Genomic DNA, 24,852 nt, shown 5'->3' on the forward strand with positions numbered 1-24,852 from the left:
TTGCATGATTTACGTCATCAACACGCAACATGCCCACTCGCTCGCTGTGAATTCGCTGGAAAATCACCTGCTCTGTTCACACATACCACTTAAACGAACATTACAGCTCCTCCAGGTAATGTCCAGATTATTTATTATTTTTTTTTTTTTTACTCATGCTGTCAGCATGCTTGGCATACAACACAGAGTATTTGGATGCCATTGCATCCAAATACTCTGTGTTGGATGCAAGGAGCCAGGACAGAGTTAGTCTGCAAGTGGAGTTCAACTTCTCAACCTGCAATGCCACTAACAGTCATTTTTTAATCACCAGGGACTGCTGCAACAACTCTGCCCTGTGGACGAACTGTCAGATGACAAGAGCACAGTTTTTTGTCACACAGACCCGCCACCAATCCCCCTCTTCGGTGGCAATCTTACCATGTTGTGTCTATAAACAACTCCTCGTTACTACTTCAAGAGGTGGAGGTGTGCCTGTGATGAGTCTGCCTGTATGTGTGGGCGGAAAAGGCCCCGAAACCACCCCTCAGTCCCAGAGCCGTATAGACACTCCACAACCGCAGGAAAACCCAGAGCACCCTGCCCTGCAGCCACAGAAGACCCCCCCAGCCCCCAGAGAAGCCAGGAGCCCGCGGAGCAACACCCACGCCCTGCCCCGAGGAGCATAAACCGGTCCCAAAGAGTGCGAGGAGACCCTGCACCCCCGAGATGCACCCATACAACACAGCCCTCCCTATGTGAAGGCAGAAGACGCACAAATATAAGACGATCCCACTTTTTCGTATTTCCAGAAAAAAAACAAAAAACAAACCTGTCTTATATTCGGGTCATTAGGGTATATGGAGCAGGCAGCCAAATAAACCCACTTTGACCCAGTGACCTACTGAAAACACAGATCAATCATTATGACAGGCAGCTATTTTCGCCAGCTGAAACACACTTAATTCCTGGGGGTGATCTACAACCAATAACAAGCAGACAGTGGTGTGATAAAGAGCTCACAAATTTGTGTATTTTGACAGACAAATAGTGTCTAGAAGGCAAAAACAAAACCCTTGTCATGAGCGGCTTCGAACAGACAAACTTTGTTCGGTTTAATGATGACCACTCGCCAGCACAGCAGGGAAGCATCTTTCCAGGTCGTTTATCAAACTTATTACCAGGACTGGATGCTGGAGATAATCCCTTCCAGTAAAACATTCAAAAAAATAAAAAAATAAAAATAAAGATTAAAAAACCCAGGATTCTTGTAACTTCTAAATATATTTTCATTGTATTGCATGAAATAATGACGGCACGCAGGTTCCAGGCGCCGAGCTTGAGAACAAGTGATCTTGAGCACTGCCCCTGGTTTGCGACAGCATTCATCACCTCAACATCCGTAACTACGGCGCCTGCTGAGTGTCGTTTTCTGTGGGGTTGTGAAAAGTGCTTTAATTGCCGTTCTGGAGCGCCACTTCCATACAACTATGCAAACAACTGAGTAAGTGTAGGTTCTGTGTACAATGACAGCTGTTGTCACGACTGTCAAAAACGTCAATTTCTGTGCGCCTATGATAACCGTCCATGCTTTACCGGCATCCGTCAATTTAGATATTTGACTAAAAAAGGGAAAAATATATATATTGTTTTGACCACCAGAGAAAAGTTCAGGAGTTGAATAGAAAGTTCAAGGAAAAGGGACGGCAGAAAAAAGGAAAGATGGGAGACGACAATAACACGCCCCAGAGCATCTCTCTCAAATGAGTTTAACAATGCAATGCTGACATGATGGGGCAGCGTGGGGGGATGGACATGACAGAGGTAGACGGAGATGTCAGGGAGATTGAAGTCAAATAGACAAGGACACGTTGGTTAAGATACTAAGCAGGTAAATAAAGATGGAACAGAAAGAGAGGAAAAGGCTAAGACAGGTAATATTTATTCTAGTGTCTAAGACTAGTATACTGTTGACTCTGATAGAACAGCCAGTTGCTGTACAAATAACCATCACCTGGAAGTGCTGTTATATTCTAAACATCTGGTTAGCATATACAATGGCTAGATGAATAGCAAAATTTGTCAAAATATATTTGTGGATACTTTTCACTTTTCATTTTGAAAGGAAACCAGTCATCACATGGTGCTATTCTGATCTAAACATATAGTACAATTAGGGCTGCAGGAAATTGAAAAAAACCGCCATTGCAATATTTTGATTTTTCTGCGATATATAGATTGTAATATGAAAAAAAAGAAAACAAAAAAAAAACAAAAAACAGGAATTTTCACCAGATGACTTGAATAGCTCTTTTTGGAAAGAATTACCAGTTCTATAATGATTGGGGTGATTTTGTAGGGGAGTGCATCTGCATAGAAAAAAAAATAATATTTATTTTTTTTCCTGGCACATTTAGGCTATAATCAGTAAACTGTCAACTTTGACAGGAAGGTTTCTTTTTCCCTTCATTTATAATAAATATTACTCTTTCTTATAAGGAATGATTGCCAAGAACAATTACAAACCAGAACTATTCAAACAAATAATGGAGAAATATTATTAAAAAAAAAAAAAAAAAAACCTACTACTACTAAAATGTATGTATTCAAGCCAAACGATTCGAGCCTTTGCTTGGTCCAGGATGTAAACACAAGCGTGTGCGCACCCCGATACCGTTTCTAGTGCTCTGTCGCAAATCAGCGGCAGAAGCTTTACATCAATATTTCGCACCACGGTGAACAAACATGGGTGAACGTGGCGCTTTGGATTACTCACTGGATGGATTACTACAACATTTGCCACTACCTGCTACCGAGCCACGACAACATAAGGTGAGAAAGCCAGCAGCGCGGTTGAAATATGCAAAAGATAGAAACCCGTAAGTAGTCTCGAAATGCATGTGTCTAATCAAATCCACGGTTCTCGGAAATTTGGAAAATAACCCTTAAATCTGAGTAAATTGTTATATCCGCCAAACTTCTCTTGCAGATTGGCCACGGAAAAAGAGAAAGCGTGCGCGTTTTCCTCTTGTATGAAGCAGCAAAACAGTTGTAGCATGACGTGTTTGAGTTCATTCGCCTTACTTGACATTGCACGTCCTGCGATGTGACTTTTGCGCACGTACAAATCCCGATGATGGATGTTGAAACAATATATGGTGCAATGGTCAGTGGTCAAATACTGGGAGTGACAGGTGAATTCAAGGAGATACCAGATCCATGTCCAATAGGTGGCATGTTCTGATGAGTGGACAGATTCAGCTCTCACGACCGGCCTGTGGGTCAATGCTACCAGCCAGCTACCAATGCCATCCCTATGAGTCCGTCATCATTCAATGCTTCCATTTATTTCCATTTCAAAATTGGGAAAGTCACATTATAGTCACACTTAAAGTGTTTTTCATTTTTAGAACAAATTTTTATAATTGCCGCACTACATCCACAGCTTAATGTTGGCTACAGCAGGTTGCCAATAGGAAGCAGATCAACTTCCTGTTTCCAGTCTTAAGTTAGCATGGATGGAGCTGAATTGCAAAAGTGCAAGAGTCAATAAAACTCTGAAAAGCCTGATAAAAAAAATAAAAAATAAAATATATATATATATATATATATATGCACGATTTGAGACCTTGTTTCATTATAACATGGAGACTGACTGGCAATATTAGCAGCTTCCTTTTTTTAACGCCTAAAAGTTGCCTCGTTGGACTGCATTTGAGCACAGGGAGAAGCTCCAGCAGAGCGGTACATTTCTCAATGGCAAAGCAAATGGCAAATTTGAGCTATGAACATTTAGAAATGATTGGAACCAACATATTAATGCGCAAACTTATAAAACCTATTCTGCCTTAGCAAACCTATCCTTTAAATGTAACACACAACAGATACCTCGCTTAAGATGGAATAGAAGACAGTCTTTATTCCAAGTTCAGAGGGACTCGTGATTTTAACTTAAATTAAATATCCTGGCACAAGAATATACCGACAAATTATATATATCAAAGATTTTGTCACAAGGTTACTTAACGTGGTATAAGCTACTATTTTGAAACAGGCTTTATTCACACTGTACCTCTGCTTCTCTGAGCAGTGATTCTCCACCTTTTTCATATCATAGAACCTTAAATTGATAAGCATTAGACCACAGACCACATTTGATAAAATGTACTGTGGGATTACTGTGGGACACCAATCTGAGAAGATTTTTATTGTTAGACATGACCTAGTCCTGGGGACCCCCTTGAACCTGTTGAAGGACTGCTGGGGGTCCCTGAACCCCGTGTTCAGAACCACAGCTCTAGATAACTGCTTAAATATAGATATTCACACTGCTGGGATGTGGACAGTTCAACTAAAGGCGTTTTCGCACCGCAGGAACCTTTTCACATAACTTTTTGGAGGTACCCTCCCTGTTTTTGTGCCCGCACTGCAGGAACTAGGAACGGTCGTCGTTCTAAGAACGCCCTTTTGAGGAACTTTTTTAGCTTCTTCTCAGGGGCAGGGACCGGCCGAAACAAGAGGAACCTTCAGTGACGTAAGTGCACAGCGACTGGTCCAGACGTAAGTCCATGGTCCCTCGCCCCCGGAGCACAAAGGGCAGTCCACCCGGTCGAGTCGCATGGCTCTAGGTGCGGACCAGCCCACATACACTCAGCGGCAATAAAAATTAAAAAAACCTTAAATATTGGTTTTTGTTTTTTATTGTAGATGTATAAATTTCATTTTCCGACATTAATTGAATGACTTAACGTGCGCCCCCGTTGCAAGCCCATGCCGTTCGAAAGTCGGAACTAACTTTTAAATGAGGCCTTGTAGATCTAATATGAGTGAAGATCCAGCATCTGGATTGAAATTTGTTCAGAAACAGATTTAAGTGTACCGATAAGGTTTAATCAGCGAAAGATACGGAGTAAATACGGGGAACTCACGCTGAAACCCCATTGGCTGACATCACTTGGGAGTTCCAGTGCGGTGTGAATACAACCAGAAAAAAAAAAAATCCCATGACAGTATCTAGTTCTCGGGGCACCTCCCCAGTTTCTAGTTCCGCTCAGGGAGTCCCAAGAACTGTTCCGTGCGAAAACGCCCTAGTTCTCAGCACAGATAAGGTGTTTTTGTCCACTTCTCATCGGCAATGAGGTTGCCATAGAGATGCAAACAAACTCAACATTTCTTCTGGAAATTCTTGAGATGTCCCAAGCCCAAGCACCGAACCAAGGAGAAATCATGGCTGTCAAGAACTGTGAAGAGTTTCCTCTGTGGCTCATAGAAACACACTTGAATGAAGCAGGTTTGTCTGAGGGGTCATCTGCCTGAAGGTTGGTGGGAGGGGGAGCCTTCAGGCCGAGACCCTCCACTCCAGATTGGCGGAGGGTTTACGCTCATTCCTACGGACCATCTGGATTTAGCACAATATCAGTAAGATACAGGGTTGATTAAAAAAAAAAATGGCTGTGGGTGTCAACAGCCTCATGCCTGGAGTAACGGTGGATTTAGTTTGCTGTAGCCAGCAGATTCTGCTTTGTTTGGACAATACCTTTACACAGAGCCCCACCGACACACACATCCACACACACACACACACACACACACTGTATTTATGCAATATATTATCATAGTACTGTAATAACAGATTTTAGGCATCACAATCATTTTGTAATCACAGTGAAATAATTTCGACCTACTCATCCATTGTTATCGATGGCAGTATTATCGTATAGATATTCATTCACCCTGTGCACAATATGCCATTCCCAGTGATATTCATATGCCACAGCAAAACACTGGCAACCACACTGCCACCCAGCCCCTGACAACCCTTACATGTACCTTGTGCATGGAACCCATTGTGTATATTAAAATATCCTGCCTTGCTTTACTTAAACTTGAGCTTCTTCCAAGTTAATTGTCAGCATAGCGCACCAACCCTTACCAAGACAAACCCATTGTGTGTGTGCGTGTCTGTGTGTGTGTGTGTTCTTGGGCTAATAAACAGATTGGGATTGTGAGGTGCATGCTGATACCATACACCACATAAAGGGAGTTATGAGATCCACTGCTATATGTATAACTGTATGTTAACGGCAAGTATATGTTCAGAATGTAATCCTTATACACACACACACACACACACACACACACACACACACACACACACACACAGGCAAACGTGCACAATTTGGTATTTTTGACTGTGTGAATCGTTGATATAGAGGTTAGTGATGTTATAGATGATATTCTTTATTGATCATCTTTAGGTTTACTGTATATCGACACCACCCCCCCCCCTATTTTTTCATTTATTTATTCTTTATTATGTATATTTTTTATTGATAGTGTTCTTACGTTTAATGTATATTGGCTTTCTCTGTTCATTTTGACGTGTATCGCCGTATTGTTTTCCTTTTTATTCGGACCGCTCCATTATTTGTGCCTTTTGTTTTGATTAAAGTATCGTATCCGAGCGTGGACCGCCCAGAATCTGACTGATCACTTCTCCGCTAGCGTTAGCTCGCTAAGCTAGCTCTTAGCGCGCATTATAAACGAGCGCATCACACCTCCCCAGGCAGCATCTCCCCGGACCAACGGTGAATAACGGGCATTAAACGGTGAAATGTCGGCCCCGGTCCCCGAACACACGGAGGTAAACACGCACAAGTGTCGAGAAGAAAGAGGAGGAGGAGGAGGGAGGGAAAAAAAAAAAAAAAAAAAAGAAGCCCTTACGGAATTGATGCAATTCTCTTTTTCCTCTCCAGCTTTGCGGCCGATTTAAACCGCTGTGGCATCCAACGACGAACTTCTCCGCGCGGCGGCGTTTGTTGACATATTTTCCGACGGAACGGCGCCGTGAGAGCGGACTCCAAAAGCGCGATTTTCGCCTCCAAAAAAAGAACGCGAAAATTAAAGTTAGAGCGTACGCTCCATCATGGAGGCCATGTTTCAGAGCGACCGCAGCACCGCCTGTCAACGGCGGCGAGAGAAGTAGGTCCGACGCCAAATTAGTTTGCGCGGGAGCGGAGACGCGGTTTTTTTTTTTTATTTCCGAAGCGGCGCCGTCGGAGGCTCGCGGCGCCGATCGGGGGTGAGATCTCAAATGTGCGTCCACGCAAGCGGCTGCACTCGCGGTGTCCGCCGGCGGAAAGTGTGTCCGAGTGCGGAGGGATCCGCTGGAGGCGCCGCCGCCGCGCGGATGAAGCGACGCCGCTCTGTCGTCAGACCGAGCTGGAAAACCAGGAACGGAGCCGCGCCGGACGCCGAAACGGAGTGCGCTGTTTGCTCACTAGCGTCTCCCTCAGGTCATGTATGGAAGCCCTGCGCGGCAAGCGATAAATAGAGCGTGTACAAATACTAATTCTTCTTAAACAGTTGTTTTATATATATATATATATATATATATATATATATATATATATATATATATACTCACCCTCAATTAAAAAAAAAACCCGCTTGCCTGCTTCATTTATTTATTTTTTGATCAACAACGAAAAGAATGGCCATCATTTAAAAAAACATTCCCTGGCCTATATATGAAATTCAATCACTTCCTGTGTGTTATTTTGATCAGAATCTCACACGAAGCCAAACGTGACCATTTTAGATTTACGGTTCGTACTTGAATCCAAAGCAAAAACGTACGATGGTAAGTAGGCAAGTAGGCAGGCACTTGTCAAGCGCAAGCATTCAATAAGGACAGCACCCATCAGAGGAGGCACGGTTGCATATTTTTAAAGTGGCAATCCCTCATGGTTGTCACGGCTGTTTTAGATTCCTTACAGTCTCGACTGCTGTGTTGAATAACACCTTTGTCCTCTGAAAATAAAACATCTTCAGTGATTACAAGTGTGCAAGGACACGGGGACACAAGGTCAGCCATTTGCAGTGGGTTTTCAGAGAGAGCGAGAGAGAGAGAGGAGGCATCACGATCCACCTTTGTTATATTACATGTGTTTGCTTGGGTTTCATCTTTACTTGTGTTCTCTCGCGTTGTATCGGCCAACAAAGACAAGTGCAACGCGAGTTTGCAGAGAGCGGGAGAGACGCGCGGCCGACAGTGATAGAGCTAAGCAACCCAAAGAGAGGAAAAGAGGAAGTCCAGGTGCAGGACCAAGGAAGTGATCTCAATGAGTGCGATCCCTCCACTGGCCAGCGAGACAGAGACACTCTGTGCGGGAGAGAGAGACAGAGAGAGACTGTGTGTGTCAGAGAGAATGAGTGTGTGTGTGTGTGTGTGTGTGTAAGAGAGAGAATGAGTGTGAAGTAGTGTGTGTGTGTGTGTGTAGATGTCAGAGATGGATTGTATGTTTGTGCCCGAGAGGGAATGTAAGTATGTGTGTTTTGGACCTTTTCACCTCTTTCGCTTTGCCAGCAAAATAAAGCGAGGGATGAAAAGCAGTCACATAGCAACGCATTGGAGAAAGTGAGAGCGAGACAAAGAGGAAGAGGGATGGAGCATTCATTTGACTAGGCACTCCACCTAATAACATCTCATTCACACACACACACACACACACATACACAGCATATCTTGGTTTTTTCTTTTAGAAAGCAGTGGAAGGATAGACAGAATAACCATCTGTTTACCCCAGTTAACTCACTGGTGAAGCCTGAATTATGTGTGCGTGTGAGAAAGAGAGAGAGAAAGCAATTAAATGAAAAGATCTTGATGTTTAAATCAGCTAGATACATATTACAGAACAAAGTAAGTTTAATTAAAAGTTTGACTTCGTACATATCAATATAATTTTCTTTCAAAAAGTTTTTCTTGTATAAATAAAATGACCCATCTTTAAAAAATTCACATTCTTTGACATTAAGTCGAACCAATATGCAAGGCGAGACATTTCTACCAGGGTTGTCAGCCTTAAATTTAACCGGCTTTTTTTCTTTTACTGACATGACACATTTTAAAGCATTGAAAAGCACCAACCCCACTCCACTCAAGTGTCCTGGTGTTTTTTTGCGGTCATAGTCACATTGGCAGTCCTCATCATCTGCTGAGTCGATCTGAAGCTTTCACTTCTTACTTTCTCGTCCAAGCGACTGGAAAGAGTGTCATCTTATTTCTGAAGGAGGATGTTTGGTCTTTTCACTCCGTTTCTCGCACTTGAATCATTCGCAATTATCCACACCCTAATTGAATACTTGTATGGTTAAAAAGAAACACTTTACTTAAAGTAATGTTAGGACCATTTACCATCGATTAGAAATCATGTGATTTTTATGAATGACAGAATTATGGGGCATCTTTCAAAAATTTTTTTTTTTAATTGACTAGATTTGTGGATGTTTGGCCAACCATGATTTCTACCCATTTTATTAAAGAACTCTGAAGGAAAACCCCATCAACCTAAATGTTTGTTTAATTAAAAACATATGACTGCATTCATTTTACCATCTACAATGCTGTTTGTGTCAAAGCCTGACAATTTTAGCAATGTTTGTGGACGCCCCTACAAAGCGTCTGTAACACATGACATGAATAGGCAGTCTGGTCAAAAAAACGTTACCTAATCTTTTCCAAAGAAAATTACATTGGGGCAAAGTTTCAAATCTCAACTCATAACAGGGGAGGCGGTCGAGAGAGCTCAAATAAACACCACCCCTCCATCCGTCACATGGAAGGAGCTGATCTTCTGAGCCTTGGTTCGGTTGGAGGAGGGGAAGGAGGTACAATGAACGGTAAACACCTGCCGCCTCCTCTGCTCTGGAGTACCGGCAGCGGCGGCCATGTTGGGTGCGGCCTCCCTTCTGGAGCACAGGAGCCTGTGGGTGACCAGGCGCTGCCAGGCACGACAGAGGTAGGGCTGGTCATATTCGGAGGTGGAGGTGGAGCTCGTGGAGCTCGTGGAGGTGGAGGCTGGAGAAGGGTTCCTGTAGTTCCTTCTGACCGCGTGGGAGGTGGCGAACACGGTGATTCTGTATTCTCTGTGAATGGAAGCGGTCACTCAGACATCCACCTCCAGAGAGGTATACATAAGCGACAGACCGACAGATGGATGCAAGAAAGGAAATGAAAGAAGGAAAAATAGATGCTTCCATTTGTCCTCGATAGAGGGAAGGATGAAAGGAATGATATATGGACGGGAGAAAGATAGATTAAGGAAAGAAGGAAGCAGGAAAGTAAGCATGGAAGTAAGCAAGCAAGGATAGATGGAAGGAAGGAAAGGTAGTCGGAAGTCAGGATAGGTGCTTGGAGATCTATCCTAGATGGTAGGAAGGTAGGATTGATGGAAGGAGGGACTGGTTGGATAGATGGAAGGAAGGATAGATGCCTCCATCTATCCTAGATGGTAGGATAGACGAAAAGGAAGGAAGGAAGGCAAGATAGAAGGGATAGATGCTTCCATCTATCGTAGAAGGAAGTATGGCCAGATGGATGGGTGAGTGGAAGATAGACACCCAGATACACACCTCAGCAGTCGGGCCAGCAGCTCTGAACACCTGGTCAGCTTGTCTTCCTGTTTGGCCACGCTCTCCCCGCCCCCGCAGCGGTCGAGCCAATAGAACGCCGAGACGCTGTCGAGGAGGAGCAGAGAGAGGCCGGGCCGGGAGGAGAGCGAGCTCTCCAGGTAGTGCAGCGTGAGCAGCAGCTGAGAGGAGGAGGAGCAGTGAACGACGAGGAGGCGAGAGAGACAGGTGCGCAGGACGGTCTCCTCGGAGCCGTCTGCACCGGACCGACCCTCTGGTCCGGTGGCGGCGAGACCTGGGCTCAGAGCAGGCAGAGAGACATAATAATGATTCCGGTTTCCAAGACGCACAAAACCAGTCGAGGTTTTCGGGACTACAGTGTTACAGTGAGAACTGCGGTGGCCAGAATTCCTCACGCTGTCGGTGTGCTGAGCAGTGTTGGGGAACGACGCCCCCTAGTGGAGGCGGCAGTGGCAACACAAATTGAATGTAGGTCGTTTTGGATTTTATCGAAGTACAGTCATCGTGACTTCAACACTGTACGTAGAAGTCACAATTGATGTCTTGTTGCGCTAGGGCCAGCACTTAGATTGTATCCCTTCATTTTTTCTTCTTCTTTGTATATAAAACATCTTTATACAAACAATCAATCATTATCCAGGGCATTCACGATCATGACATTCTAGGTTGACATTTTATCCAAAATTTCAACCTGAAGGCGGACTCGAAGGTGTGTGTGTGTGTGTGTGTGTGTGTGCGTGTGCGTGCATACCAGTGGCCAGTCGGTTCTCCAGTATGGTGACCAGACGCAGCATGTCCAGGCTGTAGTCCGTGTCCACAAACACCACCTCCACACACAGACCGCCGGCCTCCGCAGGCAGCACGCAGCGACACAGCAGGTGGTACAGCAACTCCGTCTTACCTGGAAGATACACAAGCACGCTGCTTTAAACTAAACAAACAGAAGGGCAGTAAAAATAAGGTTTTATTGTGAATTATTGCGCCGTTTAAATTCTAAACCAGTTTACCTGTCCCCTGCAAACCGTGTTACTCAACCACCTCACCTGGCAGACAGACAGACAGACAGACACACACACACAGACAGGATGGGTTTAAGTCAACAGACGGCTCATGAGCCGTGAAGACGGCTGCCTCGTTGGCATCGCCAACGGTATTTTCCCCAATGTCGTGCTGATGCTATTTGTGTTGCGGTTTATACGAGGACTGGTACCACGTCCGGGTCCGCTGTCGCTGGGGAAGAGATGGGGTTCGATATCCGCCAGGCAGCGCCGCGCGTCCAGCCGGGCAAACAGCTGCAAGACACAACAACACCGCACCTCAACACCCGGCGCCCACCAGCGGCACGGACACGCCATCGCGCTGGGTCTAGCTGACAATCTCGGCCTTTTACATTGCACTTCGGTGTCTTTATCCGTTTTTTGCGGTTTTGATTCATTTTATTTCAATTGTTTTTATCCTTCTTTGCTCTCGTATATAATGTATTTGAAGCCCTATGGACGTCACTTCGAATTGACCCCCGTGTATGAAATGTGCTATAGAAATAAACTCGCCTTCGCCTTAGTCATGAGGAGTGTAGGGTGTGTCAGTCAAGTGTGTTTTAGCCATGTGTACCGCCGTGCTCGTCCCTGTACATGCACTGTAGTGCCCAACAGCGATGGACAAATCAACTTGAACTTGGAAAACAACAGTACAATGGAGGTTAGGATGTGTACCCGCTTAGATATGCAATATTCAGCCTCTCGACTTTAACTCCCCCACATTTCAAGGCAAATATAGCACGGCGGCGCTACTGTAGTTCAGAAAGATCCGGATTTTAAACGATAGATATACATTACATTAGTTGTGAATGGCCTAAATGGATGAGCTGCAAGCAACATATTTAGTTACCCGACTTTCAGAAAGATGTTAAATCCGATTGTAACCGCAGAAACTGTACACAACTGTAATAAACTGGTCTGCGTTCATCGCGCAACCATCGCGAACCACCGTATAACGTAATACACTGGTTTGTATTGACCAGTCAGAGTTGGACTCGGTGCCAAACCAGTCGGAGTTGTACTTTACAACCAAACCCCTGCGCGGGATGAGCCGCTCGCAGTGACGTGTTGACAGAGTTCGTCCTCCAACCTGTGCTCCGGTCTCCGTCATGCTCCGCGCGTGGACATGGAGGGAAAACACGTCACGCTGCTTTTTTTTTTTTTTTTTTTTTTTTTCAAAAGACTTCCTGATTCTGACACTTTACCGTAATGTCTGGTGTGGATGGGAAGCGGAGAGAATTGACGTTCTTTGTCGTTCCTCAGGAATCAAAACGTTTGTACAGTGTTCAGTGAAGATGACTTGCCTGCGTGTCTCAATGTCTGTCCTTGCATGTAGATATGTATACATGTAGGTATTTGTGTATGTATGTACAGTATGTACGTATGCATGTAGGTATTCATGTATGTATGTATGCATGTAGGTATTTGTGTGTGTATATGTGTATGCATGTAGGTATTTGTGTGTGTATGTATATGTATGCATGTAGGTATTTGTGTATGTATGCATGTAGGTATTTGTGTATGTATGTATGTATGCATGTAGGTATTTGTGTGTGTATGTATATGTATGCATGTAGGTATTTGTGTATGTATGCATGTAGGTATTTGTGTATGTATATATGTATGCATGTAGGTATTTGTGTGTGTATGTATATTTATGCATGTAGGTATTTGTGTATGTATGCATGTAGGTATTTGTTTATATATGTATGTATGCATGTAGGTATTTGTTTATATATGTATGTATGCATGTAGGTATTTGTGTATGTATATATGTATGCATGTCGGTATTTGTGTATGTATGTATGTATGTATGTATGTATGTATGCATGTAGTTATTTGTGTATGTGTATATGATATATGATATATGATGTAGGTTTTTGTGTATGTATGTATGTATGCAAGAAGGTATTTGTCTATGGATGTATGGATGTATGCAAGAAGGTATTTGTGTATGTATGGATGGATGGATATTATAGGCCCTAGGCCTATACATATGTGAGGCCCATTAGTCAAAGCATATTTGGCGTGACATAAAGTAAGATAAGATAAATATAATGTAAGATATAAGACTTTATTTATCCTCTGTGGTGAATTCAGGAGTTCGTGAATTTGTGTACCTATTCTAATTAATAACAAACAGGCTATACGACACAATTCAACCCGTGTCCAACTTTCCTTCTCATAATTAGTTGTAAATATTCGGCCGGTAACATTTGGCCAAGATAGGACAGTGTCACTGACCTTTTCCCTTTTCTTAACTGTTTTGATTTATCTTTGACTGTTTTAATTATTTCCACACGACTTTAATGTTTTTGAACCCTGGGAAAACGAGTATACAAATAAAACGTATCATGATTATTAGAATTATGATTATGGTTATGATGATTATTATTATTATTATTATTATTATTATTATAGGGATGTAAGTCGGTGCGTAGCCTTTTTAACGACAGCTGAGCCGCACACACACACACACGCGCGCACACACACACACACACACACACGCACACACACACACACACACACACACGCACGCACGCACACACACACACACACACACACACACACACACACACACACACACACACACACACACACACGCACACACCCTCCCTCGCGTTCCTCTCCGGTTACCGGGCCCGCGTGAAAAACAGAACGTGTTTCTATTTTTTCCCGTCGTCCCCCTGGCACCGGAAGTAGTCGCACTGTCAGATAACGGCACCGACCAGGGGAGCGTCCCGCCGTCCGGGATCCGAGGGCCGAGGCGGGTTAGAGGCGTCGCGGTTACTGCGATCCTATATTATCGCGATATTACCGCCGATTAGTCGGCATCGGAGCATCGCGGACCGGACCGGACCGGACCGGCGGCATGGCGGTGCAGCTGCCGCCCTGCGTGATAGACTGCGGGACGGGGTAGGTCGGCGTGTTTACAGGGGAACAGCTGGAGGACACGCACACGCACGCACGCACACACACACACGCACACACACCCACACGCACGAGCGGGCGTGCGTGCGGGTTGATAAGAACCTTCGGGTTGAACCAAACTGATTTCGGATTTAATTTCTCTGTCGCGTTATTGCGCTTGTGATGGTGTGTTTAAACGATTGGACCGTGTTTTTTTTTTTTTAAATAATATTCTTTATTTTATAACGTTCATTTGTATCAATATTATTTTATTAACATTTCTTGTTTTGTTTATTGATGTTATTTATTGAATGATTGATGTTTTTTTTGTGGTAATATTGTTAATATCAATATAAAGTTTGTATTATTATAGTTGATTGTTTTATTTATTAATATTACTTATTTTATAATTATAATTATATATATATATATATATATATATATATATATATATTTATATATATATATATATATATATATATATATATATATATATATATATATTAATATTATTTCGAACATTATTGATCTCAATATTATTTTATTAGTGTAAATTATTGTTTTTTGATATTTTTTAATTCCCGAATGATTCTTTCTAATTCCCAGTGATGTAACTGCGCTGGCTCTGAACGCTGAATTTGTTCCCAACACCATTGAATGTTGGGAAAAGCTACTTGATATGTTGTGTCAAGTCATTTTGAATATTAAAAAATGAGATAAGATGCAACTTTGTCGTCCAACCAAGATTGGAAATTTGCCATAGGTCACATCACGTTCATTCACATTATACTTACAATGTGTATAACTTATATAATAAATACTATAAAAGTAATTAGTACCTCCCACACATACATACATCATGTCTGAGGAAATACTCTGATGCAAACAAACAAGTTCACTGATTATTTTTAAGTATGATCATTTACTGGAGAGAAATATGGAAATACTATTCCAGTACAGGTCTTGTGCCTCTGGAGAAATTTCAGATCTCACATTTAAATCAAATATTTATTGTGTGTTTATTCTTGGCTTTACTTTAATTGTGTTGTTTGGGGGCGCGTACTGTAGGAGCAGGTCGGGTGTTTAGTTTGCTTTTATCTGCACAGACGGCTTGTGCAACTTAGTAAAAACTGAAGATGGCTCAACAATACATTATTAATGCTGCAAAATGCTGCACAGTGTATTTTAAACACAACAGTTACATAAGCAAAACTACAATAATATGGCGATACTGCAACAGTTGCATTGTAGTAAATGAAACATTGAAACAACAATAATGTAAGAACATGTCATAAAAGTGGCATTAAACGCAACATGACAACAACGGTATTACCATAGCAACGTTAATAAGTAATAACAGCTCCATGTGTCCGGCTGCAGGTACACAAAGATCGGCTATGCTGGAAACACAGAGCCACAGTTTATCATGCCCTCTTGTAAGTAAAAAAAACAAACACACACACACACACAGAAACACACACACACACACACACACACACACACACACACACACACAGTATGTGAGTGTGTTACAGTGACGACTTGCCTGCACAGGGACAAAAGTAATGTCACACTTAGGTGGATTAGAGAGAGTGTCTGCCAATTCCAATAATGCATATACGTATGCAACTCTATGTATAAATGTAAAATACACTATATACTCTTTGTAAGTGTCTATGAGGATATATGTATCTATAACATCCGTGCTCCTACCAGGTATAGCCATCAGAGAGTCAGCCAGCGTGGGGGAGCAGGCCCAGCGGCGTCTGGTCCGAGGGGTGGATGATCTGGACTTCTACATCGGAGACGAGGCCATCGACAAACCCAACTATGCAACCAAGGTAGAGAGGAGGGAAGAGGAGGAGGAGGAGGAGGAGAGGAAGAGTGTGTGACATGATTACGGATGTAACATTTTAATTTTATTTTAATGATAGTGGCAGATGACAAAAAATAACCCCGGATGATAACAGATAACAGCAGGTATAGAAGATTTTCAGAGCCCGTCGGGAGCCGGCAGATTCGTCGGCTGAGATCCTGGATGAGTGCAAGGAAATAAGTGAAAGTACTACTTCCCTAAAGCTTTGAGTAAATGTAATAACAGCTGGCCACCTTGTCCAACTCCACCCAGCAGGGTACACCAGGGAAGTGTCAAGAGTTGTGGCATTCTCAGAAATACATATACTGTAGGCCAGACATATAGGGTTACAGTGCTTACAGATTTGGGTGTCGGCATACTGACTACGCCCCTACAATAATACAATAATACAATAATACAATACATGATGTGTTTGTACAGAAAATAATAATGAGCGGTGTGCAGTCTGGCTCAGGTGCAAGGTGGAAGACGTGCCCGGGCTGTCTCCTTCTTATGAAGGAACAGAGAAACAGTGTCCGGGAGTAGATAAGCAGAAACTGGGAAGTCAAAGGAGTCAAACTCACGCACCGGGCTATTAGCAATTAAAATACTATGGAGGAGAAGGGTGTATAGTGTGAGCTGGAGAGTCCAATCTAGGAAGAAAAATACAGACACAGCAAGATAAGATGCTCTCAAATGCAGACACATGCTGTTCACATTGTGAAGCATATAATACTAGTGTTTGAAGTATATGGATATTGATTAAATAAGTGAGGGTAAATAAAAGGTCATTTGAAAATATCAGGTCAATCACAGGTTGAGGGAGATGTCCTTGTGATAACAGTAGATTCAGTTTGATTAGAGCAGTGGATAACGTATACAAGTATGAACAATGGACAGCAGTGATCGCACACTGTTGATATCAGTGGATTGTGTCAATAAGAACAGTAGATTTTGACCATGCTCCCCTCCAAATCTGGTCCTTCCAGTGACAGTGGAACAACATTTCACAACTCGGTCCAAAAAAAGAACTGGGACACAGAGGAGCATAGCAGGGGGAGTTAGCTGTGTGCGTGTGTGCGTGTGTGTGTGTAAGATAGAGAGATGGAGAGCTGAGGCTCTCGCAGTGACCACAATATCAACATTGACCGCCACGTATTGATTTTCTATTTTTTTAACTGTTTAAAATGGGTTGAATTTTATATCATTGTAGAGCTGCCGGGTACCACTATGGCACGGGTTCCTATACGATCGGTATCGGTGTCTTTCTATGTGCAGTGGCCTATTCGTCATGGGATGGTGGAAGACTGGGATTTGATGGAGAAGTTTATGGAGCAGGTCATCTTCAAATATCTGCGGGCCGAACCGGAGGACCACAGCTTCCTCATGGTGGGACAAAACTGACCCCGGATCCGATTTGCGTACCGGAAGGAAAGAAACACGTTAAATGTTCTCTCTCTACTCTCCCCCCTCATGTCTGTTCAGACGGAGCCTCCGCTCAACACTCCGGAGAACAGAGAATATTTGGCAGAGATCATGTTTGAAACCTTCAACATACCCGGGCTCTACATCGCCGTGCAGGTACAGACACCGGCGTCCTGTCAGTCACCCTGGTCTCAACAATCATTTCAGCAGAAGGGGATTAGAGGGGGGGTTGATGTAGTCGCGGTTTCTGTCAACCTGCCAGCTCCACAAAACCCGACAATGCCAAAAGTACAGATGCATCCTCTGTGCGGTGTAACAGATCTGTCCCGGGTAAAAATAAACCACCGCCCCACCCCGGGAAACAGATTGGTCCAAAGTTAATAAGAAGGTTGCTCGTTAAAATGCAACGCAAAGCTCTTCAAGAACATGCAACAACAATTTCAAAAGACATATTGCTGAGGTTTGATATCAAACCAACAAGCTCAAAGTCTGAACTGAATTTAATAAACACAGAAACAACAATACCGTTCTTATTATACTACTGTAATACCACTCTGTTTCATACACTATATGTACAGATTATATAATTGTTTATGCATACTGGCACAATTTCCCACTTTTTTCCAGAATGGGAATTATTAATACAGAGGCTTATCGTTCATTTTTTGGGGTTTGTCGTTTATTGCAGAATTTTTCTGTTTTCTATTACTTTTATTATTATTGCCTATTCATTATATGTGTGCTGCTGTAACACCGCAATTTCCCCCCGAGGATGAATAAAGTATCTAATATAATATAATAAAACACAGAATCAACAGCTCCTGACGGTCTTTAGTAACTAAATTTCAGCTAACACACACTCACAGCAGAGTGAGCAGAGTCAAATTACTTGTATTTCAATAATAATCTGATGATATTTCTCCTTACTAATGTATCATTGTCTGACCCATTTCCCCCCTGACGGTCTCTCTTTGTCTCTCTCTCTAATTCTCTCTATTTTCCCATGTGTCTCAACGTCTATCTCGGCCCCACACCCCTCTCTCTCTCTCTCTCTCTCTCTCTCTCTCTCTCTCTCTCTCTCTCTCTCTCTCTCTCTCTCTCTCTCTCTCTCTCTCTCTCTCTCTCTCTCTCTCTCTCTCTCTCTCGCTCTCGCTCTCTTTCCCTGTGTGTCTCCGCCTCCCACCGTCAGGCCGTGCTGGCGTTGGCGGCGTCCTGGACGTCTCGGCAGGTCGGAGAGAGGACGCTGACGGGCATCGTCATCGACAGCGGCGATGGAGTCACCCACGCCATACCCGTGGTGAGAGAGAGGGCGAGAGAGAGAGAGAGAGAGAGAGAGAGAGAGAGAGAGCGAGAGAGAGGCATCAGTTATTTATCCTCTTCCCCACCTCCCACCAGGCGGAGGGTTATGTGATTGGCAGCTGCATCAAGCACATTCCCATCGCCGGGCGCGACATCACATTTTTCATCCAGCAGCTTCTGAGAGAGCGGGAGGTGGGCATCCCCCCGGAGCAATCCCTGGAGACCGCCAAGGCTGTTAAGGTAATAGGCTGGCTTTTGGTTATTCTGCCAGGACATCACACACATTACTACACAGCAGCCAGCAGTACATTCCTGTTTTAAAATATGAAGTGTGTGTCTGTGTGTGTGTGTGTGCAGGAATGTACTGCTGGATGCTGTGTAGTAATGTGTGTGATGTCCGCTGACCCGTCTCCTCCCTAGGAGCGGTACTGCTACATCTGCCCAGACATCGTGAAGGAGTTCACCAAGTACGACTCGGACCCGGCCAAATGGATCAAACAGTACCGTGGCATCAACGCCATCAGCAAGAGCTCCTTCCACATCGACGTGGGCTACGAGCGCTTCCTGGGCCCGGAGATCTTCTTCCACCCCGAGGTAAACCCGCTATGGCGTAAACTCGACCAGGATCTGTTATGACATAATGTTTTGACTCTACTTTAATGCTGTGTTCTATCATTTCACAACTGCATTCTCCTCGTCTAGGTTAGTTCCATCAGGTTTATTCATTAATAAAACACTCTGTCAGATAGTCGTCAATCAAGCAGTCGTGCACCTCTTGACACAGTGTCTAAGTCATAGTGGGGTTTTATTGACAAGGAAAGTCAAATGTAATGTAATAGTTCACATACAGTATGTAGTGCATTCCAGGGCAACTAATTAATTATATCTGCAATATAAAATAGTAGTAGAAAGTAGAAAAGTTAGTTACTGTAAATGTGAATGAAAAAGTAAATAAACATGTATCTTCCAGTTTGCCAACCCGGACTTCATGCAGCCGATCTCCGATGTGGTTGATGAGGTCATTCAGAGCTGTCCCATTGATGTCAGGAGACCCCTCTACAAGGTAACACACACTGCTGCTGTGTGTGTGTGTGTGTGTGTGTGTGCGTGCGTGCGTGCGTGCGTGCGTGCGTGCGTGTGACACATTGATTTTGGATTAAACACCACGATGTGAGTTCCTAAACAAGACTAAAGGCGTTTTCGGACCAAACACTTCTGGGGACTCCTTGAGAGGAACTGCCCGCTGAGGAGCTCCCCAGAGAACTACATAATATCTTCGAGGGCTTTTTGTCTGTTTGCATTAGCACCTCCAATAGGAACGCTGAAGTGACGTAAGCTGGCCGGCGGTTGGTATAGCAACATTACTTCTGCGCGACATACAGCAACAGGGTGGAGGACGCTTCCATGATTTTAAGGCAACGGACAAAAAATGTGTCTGTGTTTTGTTCCATTTTTTTAATGCCACCGTTACAAGTTGTAGTTAACTGCCAGCGTTTTACGCAGTTTTTTAAATATGGTGGTTCCCGGTGCTGCATTGGCTCATGCTTTCGACCAGTCACCGTGGATTTAAAGCGCATTATTCAAGTTTCCTCTCGTGCTGGGAGAGTACCTACCCTGGAGTAGGAGCTAAAAATGTCCCTCATAACGGTTCTGTAGTGTGGGGGTGGTGTGGTGTGAGTAGCCGCACCTGTCCAGGATCTAGGTAACTGGGCCCAGGATCAGTGTGGCTGTGCGCCTGTTGCAACAGGTAAAACCCCCATCCCCACACACACACGGGAGACGAGACCTTGTTATGACATGCCGTCCATCTGCTCCGGGGCTTGTTCCACCTAGCCCACTCGCTACAATAGACCTGTGTGTCTTCTACTCGATTGTCTGTGTTTCTGTGCCAGAGGGCCCTGAAAATGTCACTCTGAAGCGTGCGGCAGGCAGATCTGCCACAGGTTCTAAGAACTACGGTCGTTCCCAGTTCCTGCAGTGGGGACACAATAAAAAATAAAAAAAAGGTTGGGGTGTCCTCCAACTGTTCTTAGAACTTTACAAAAAAATCCTCCGGTCCGAAAACGCCTTATATGACCAAAAATTTGAAGTGAAAGTGTGTGTGTGTGTGTGTGTGTGTGTGTGTGCGTGCGTGCGTGCGTGCGTGCGTGTGTGTGTTTATCAGAACATAGTCCTCTCCGGTGGCTCCACCATGTTCCGGGACTTTGGCCGTCGTCTCCAGAGGGACCTGAAGAGAGTGGTCGACGCCAGACTGAAACTTAGCGAAGAACTCAGCGGAGGAAGAATCAAGGTCATTAGAACGCAGACAGACAGACACACAGACAGACATACACACGGACTGCTGAAGACCATATCGGCCTACATAATGTGTATTTGTCTGTGTGTGTGTGTGTGTGTACAGCCCAAGCCAATGGAGGTTCAAGTTGTGACTCACCACATGCAGCGCTACGCCGTCTGGTTTGGAGGCTCAATGCTGGCATCCACGGTAACCACACCCACACCCGCACACAGATAATGTGCTGTCTCTTTACTTGATTTGATTTCTTTATCTAAAGCCTTGTGTACAATTCTTCCGTCAATGTTACGTATCCAAAATGTCAGCGCAGTAGTGGCCCCTGAAAGATGACTGACAAGAAAAAATAATGGAGGACACGCGTTTGGAGTTTGATTTGTGGCTTGTTGTGTTATTTAGCTCCCAAATACTGGTATTTTGTACCAGTACCTCTTGAGTAATTTATACTCAGTTAAACATGTAAACATGGTAGTTTATTCATGGCAGCACCTACTTCCGGTGGAGAATGAGATTCTGACAATACGTTGCCAAATAGCTTGAATTTTCTCAACCTATCCCTCACTCCGTTTTCACCGGCTGCACCGGCCACCAGGGGGCGTTACATCAACACTCCATTACAGAGCTCCTTCACCGACTCGACGACTTCCAGCGCAACCGACTCAATTGTGTCCGAGGCGTAACTGCCGCTGGGCTCTGTCGCCGCCGTCCTTGTGGTTTGTTGCTGTGTTGACCGATGTTCACGTTTCTTTTCCAGCCCGAGTTTTTCCAGGTCTGTCACTCCAAGAAGGACTACGATGAAATAGGCCCCAGCATCTGCCGCCACAACCCCGTGTTTGGCATCATGTCCTGATGGCGACCCCGCCAGCCTTGCTCCCGTCAGCGTCTTGTCTTGCCAGCATGCAAGCCCCCCTGGCCCGACGACGTGTCGTCCTGCAGCGGCCTCCACATCTCACTGCTTCAGCGTGGTTATTATTTTTGTTTGTTTCTGTTTTGAACACAAAGCCGTCAACCCGGTGTAAGTTGGAGGCCGTGTTTCTGAAGGCTTACTCCGTGGAGCGGTTCTGATTTTTTGCGGCCTTGTGGCTGATGAACTTAGGTTGTGATTGCGGTTCTGAACCCCATCGGTTCATGTTGACTCAGTCATATCCCATGATAGTCCCCAATGTCACCTTTTACTGTTTGTCTATATATATATATATATATATATATATATATATATACAGTACATCGGTGGTATAGCTCCGAAGATACAACATAAGATTAGAACACATTGGAACCAGTAGAACCTGAGACATGATGAAGTTTAGGTAATAGTTTATCAATAATGATTCCCTGTTTAGTTGTTCATGGTAGGAATCCACATCTTCCATTTTTTTTTTCAATCATCAATTTTAGTCGTTTAAGGTCATTCACCCAATCCTCCCACGCCAGAAAGAAAGGCTACACGAGCATGTCACCTGAACCTCATGGGGTTGTTGATTTTTATAAGGATGAGGAAATGGAAACTCAACAATTCACATTAACATTTGGCTTCTAAAGCCAATGAAAGGGAAATACATGGAAGGCTGGAGTGATTTGTTGACTGCCATTTCTTTTTGCCGTTGACCATTTTTTTAATACTCTCTTCTCTCTTATTTAGAGTTCTCCTAATCGCTCTCTCTCTCTTCTGCCGTATGTGTCGCTCTAGAAGGAACAAGACTCCACATAGTCTTCATTGATATAGTGATATACTGACTGGCGTTGCGCATTGTGCATTGCGGACTCTTTTTAAAGGTTGATATTGGCTTTGTGCTGACTTCTGGTACATTTCCTCACCAGAACTTGTCATCATGGGGAAAATACTTACAGAAACGCATATTTTATTTATGGATGTTTAGAATCGTTTGCTTTGCTCGCCAGTAAGCCACAAGTCGACTCGCTGCCCTGACGAGCCCATGAAAATATAGATCATTTGGTTTTCAGAAGTTCAGATGCCAGCATTTCCCAATTCCCACACATGGTAATAAAAACCATAGTGAGCAACAGGTAAGAAATGAAAGAACTGTCGTCATCATAACATCCCTGAAATACTCTGGAAAGCACAATATTGACTGGACGAGGTCTTGAATAACGACTGGAACTGGAACGGCGACTGTGATGTTTGACTGCAGGGATTGTAACACCGCACCTTTCTGGAGGCCCGACAAGCATCACAACACCCCAATAGCTACGAGTTGTTTTGTACTTTGCTGTTATTGTCCCATTTTATATGTCGGGTTCTATGTATGCCTTCAAGTGTGTGTGTGTGTGTGTGTGTGTGCTGTTTTTTTTGTTTTTTCCTCCAATGTGAACGTCCCGAGTTTCCAAGTTGACACTTTGTTTTCTGTTGCTGTGAGTTGACCTGTGTGCCCAGTCCCCGCATTTAATGTACAATATACAGGTGAATCCAGACTGTTTCATAAGCTACTGCAGATTGTCTATATTTGTAAAGTAAATAGTTTATCAGAAGAGAGAATATGACTAAAAGAGATATAATATATAATCTATTGTAATATAAATACAGATATATATACACGATACACTAACACAATGCACTGAGGCATCAAACTTTTCTGTTGCCTGGCCAAAACCACAAGTTGCTTAAATTATATTGGCGTAAATATGAGCATTTGGTACATACGTATAGTTTCTGTTTTTGGCTTTAGCCTCTACGGAAGTTTCATTTCTCATCTTTCAACTCTATTTTGCGCACTTGTGAACAATGAAGTCTTGTATATGACCAATACAGAGATGACAAAAGAGATATTTAGTTTTATGAAGGCCACATGGTGGTAGAGCATTTCATTATATCTGTCAGCTCTAAGAATGAACTGGCTGACATTCTGTTGACCACATTGAGTGGGGATGTCCGGAAATGAATGTAGTGAATATACTTGTATTTGACAATTTGTTATTGGAACGCTTACAACGCTGACCGATCTGGTTGGATTGAGATCATGTCAATAAAGACACAACGCCTTCAACACGAATTTGCTCTCAGAGTTAATGGTTTAAGCACTAGTGGGTTACATGTGAAGTAATGAAAGTTTTTATGTTTAATATTGTACATTGTATATGTGTATTGTGTGACGAAAATGATTTGAAGATAATATATCCATGACAAATGAGCAGTAGTTAGTTGGTTTTTTAAACAGATGGTCACAATCGATTACTAAATTGCATTGCCAGTGGAATTTAGAACAATTTTAAATGTAAGCAGTGGTGTAGAGCAGGGTATACACAGGTATGCAGAGTATACCTACTAAGTTAAGCGACAGTTTTCAAATACCATTAGGCCATTTTTGGGTGAACTAAATACGCAGGAGTAGTGTTACATGTCACTGTTTATAACACAGTGTTTATCCTTTGCTGGACAAAAAAAAAACACTATTGGCAAAAATGTAGCTTACCCACTTCTCCAGGCACCACTATACCACTAAATCCAATAAAATTTTTACACTAAAATTAGCAGGTTTATCCGGCCCGTATAAACCTGCTAATTTTAGATGAGTGACGCCTTTCCCTTTGCCAGGAGAAATGCTATTTGTTCCTGGTGCGCCGCGTTCTACATCACGAACACGCTGTAAATGGGCCGTGTCATGGTG

General features: G+C 43.5%; 2 protein-coding genes across 2 annotated transcripts; one reads left to right on the forward strand and one right to left on the reverse strand.

Moving 5' to 3' along the window:
• Positions 1–8,717: 8,717 nt before the first annotated feature.
• On the reverse strand, positions 8,718–12,558 carry xrcc2 (X-ray repair complementing defective repair in Chinese hamster cells 2; the record flags this gene model as incomplete). Its single annotated transcript, XM_080020428.1, has 6 exons — positions 8,718–9,906; positions 10,393–10,571; positions 11,162–11,311; positions 11,418–11,453; positions 11,621–11,702; positions 12,428–12,558. 6 exons carry the CDS (start codon positions 12,556–12,558, stop codon positions 9,567–9,569), a joined length of 918 nt encoding a protein of 305 aa, XP_079876554.1. The 3' UTR covers positions 8,718–9,566.
• A 1,588-nt stretch (positions 12,559–14,146) lies between these two features.
• On the forward strand, positions 14,147–24,375 carry actr3b (actin related protein 3B). Its single transcript, XM_080020638.1, has 12 exons — positions 14,147–14,363; positions 15,738–15,793; positions 16,074–16,198; positions 17,491–17,601; positions 17,698–17,793; positions 18,827–18,934; positions 19,033–19,176; positions 19,357–19,530; positions 19,907–19,999; positions 21,101–21,226; positions 21,338–21,421; positions 21,984–24,375. Exons 1-12 carry the CDS (start codon positions 14,320–14,322, stop codon positions 22,077–22,079), a joined length of 1,257 nt encoding a protein of 418 aa, XP_079876764.1. The 5' UTR covers positions 14,147–14,319; the 3' UTR covers positions 22,080–24,375.
• The last annotated feature ends 477 nt before the right edge of the window (positions 24,376–24,852 follow it).

This window comes from Zeus faber (assembly GCF_960531495.2).
Source record: "Zeus faber genome assembly, chromosome: 19".
NCBI lineage: Eukaryota > Metazoa > Chordata > Actinopteri > Zeiformes > Zeidae > Zeus > Zeus faber.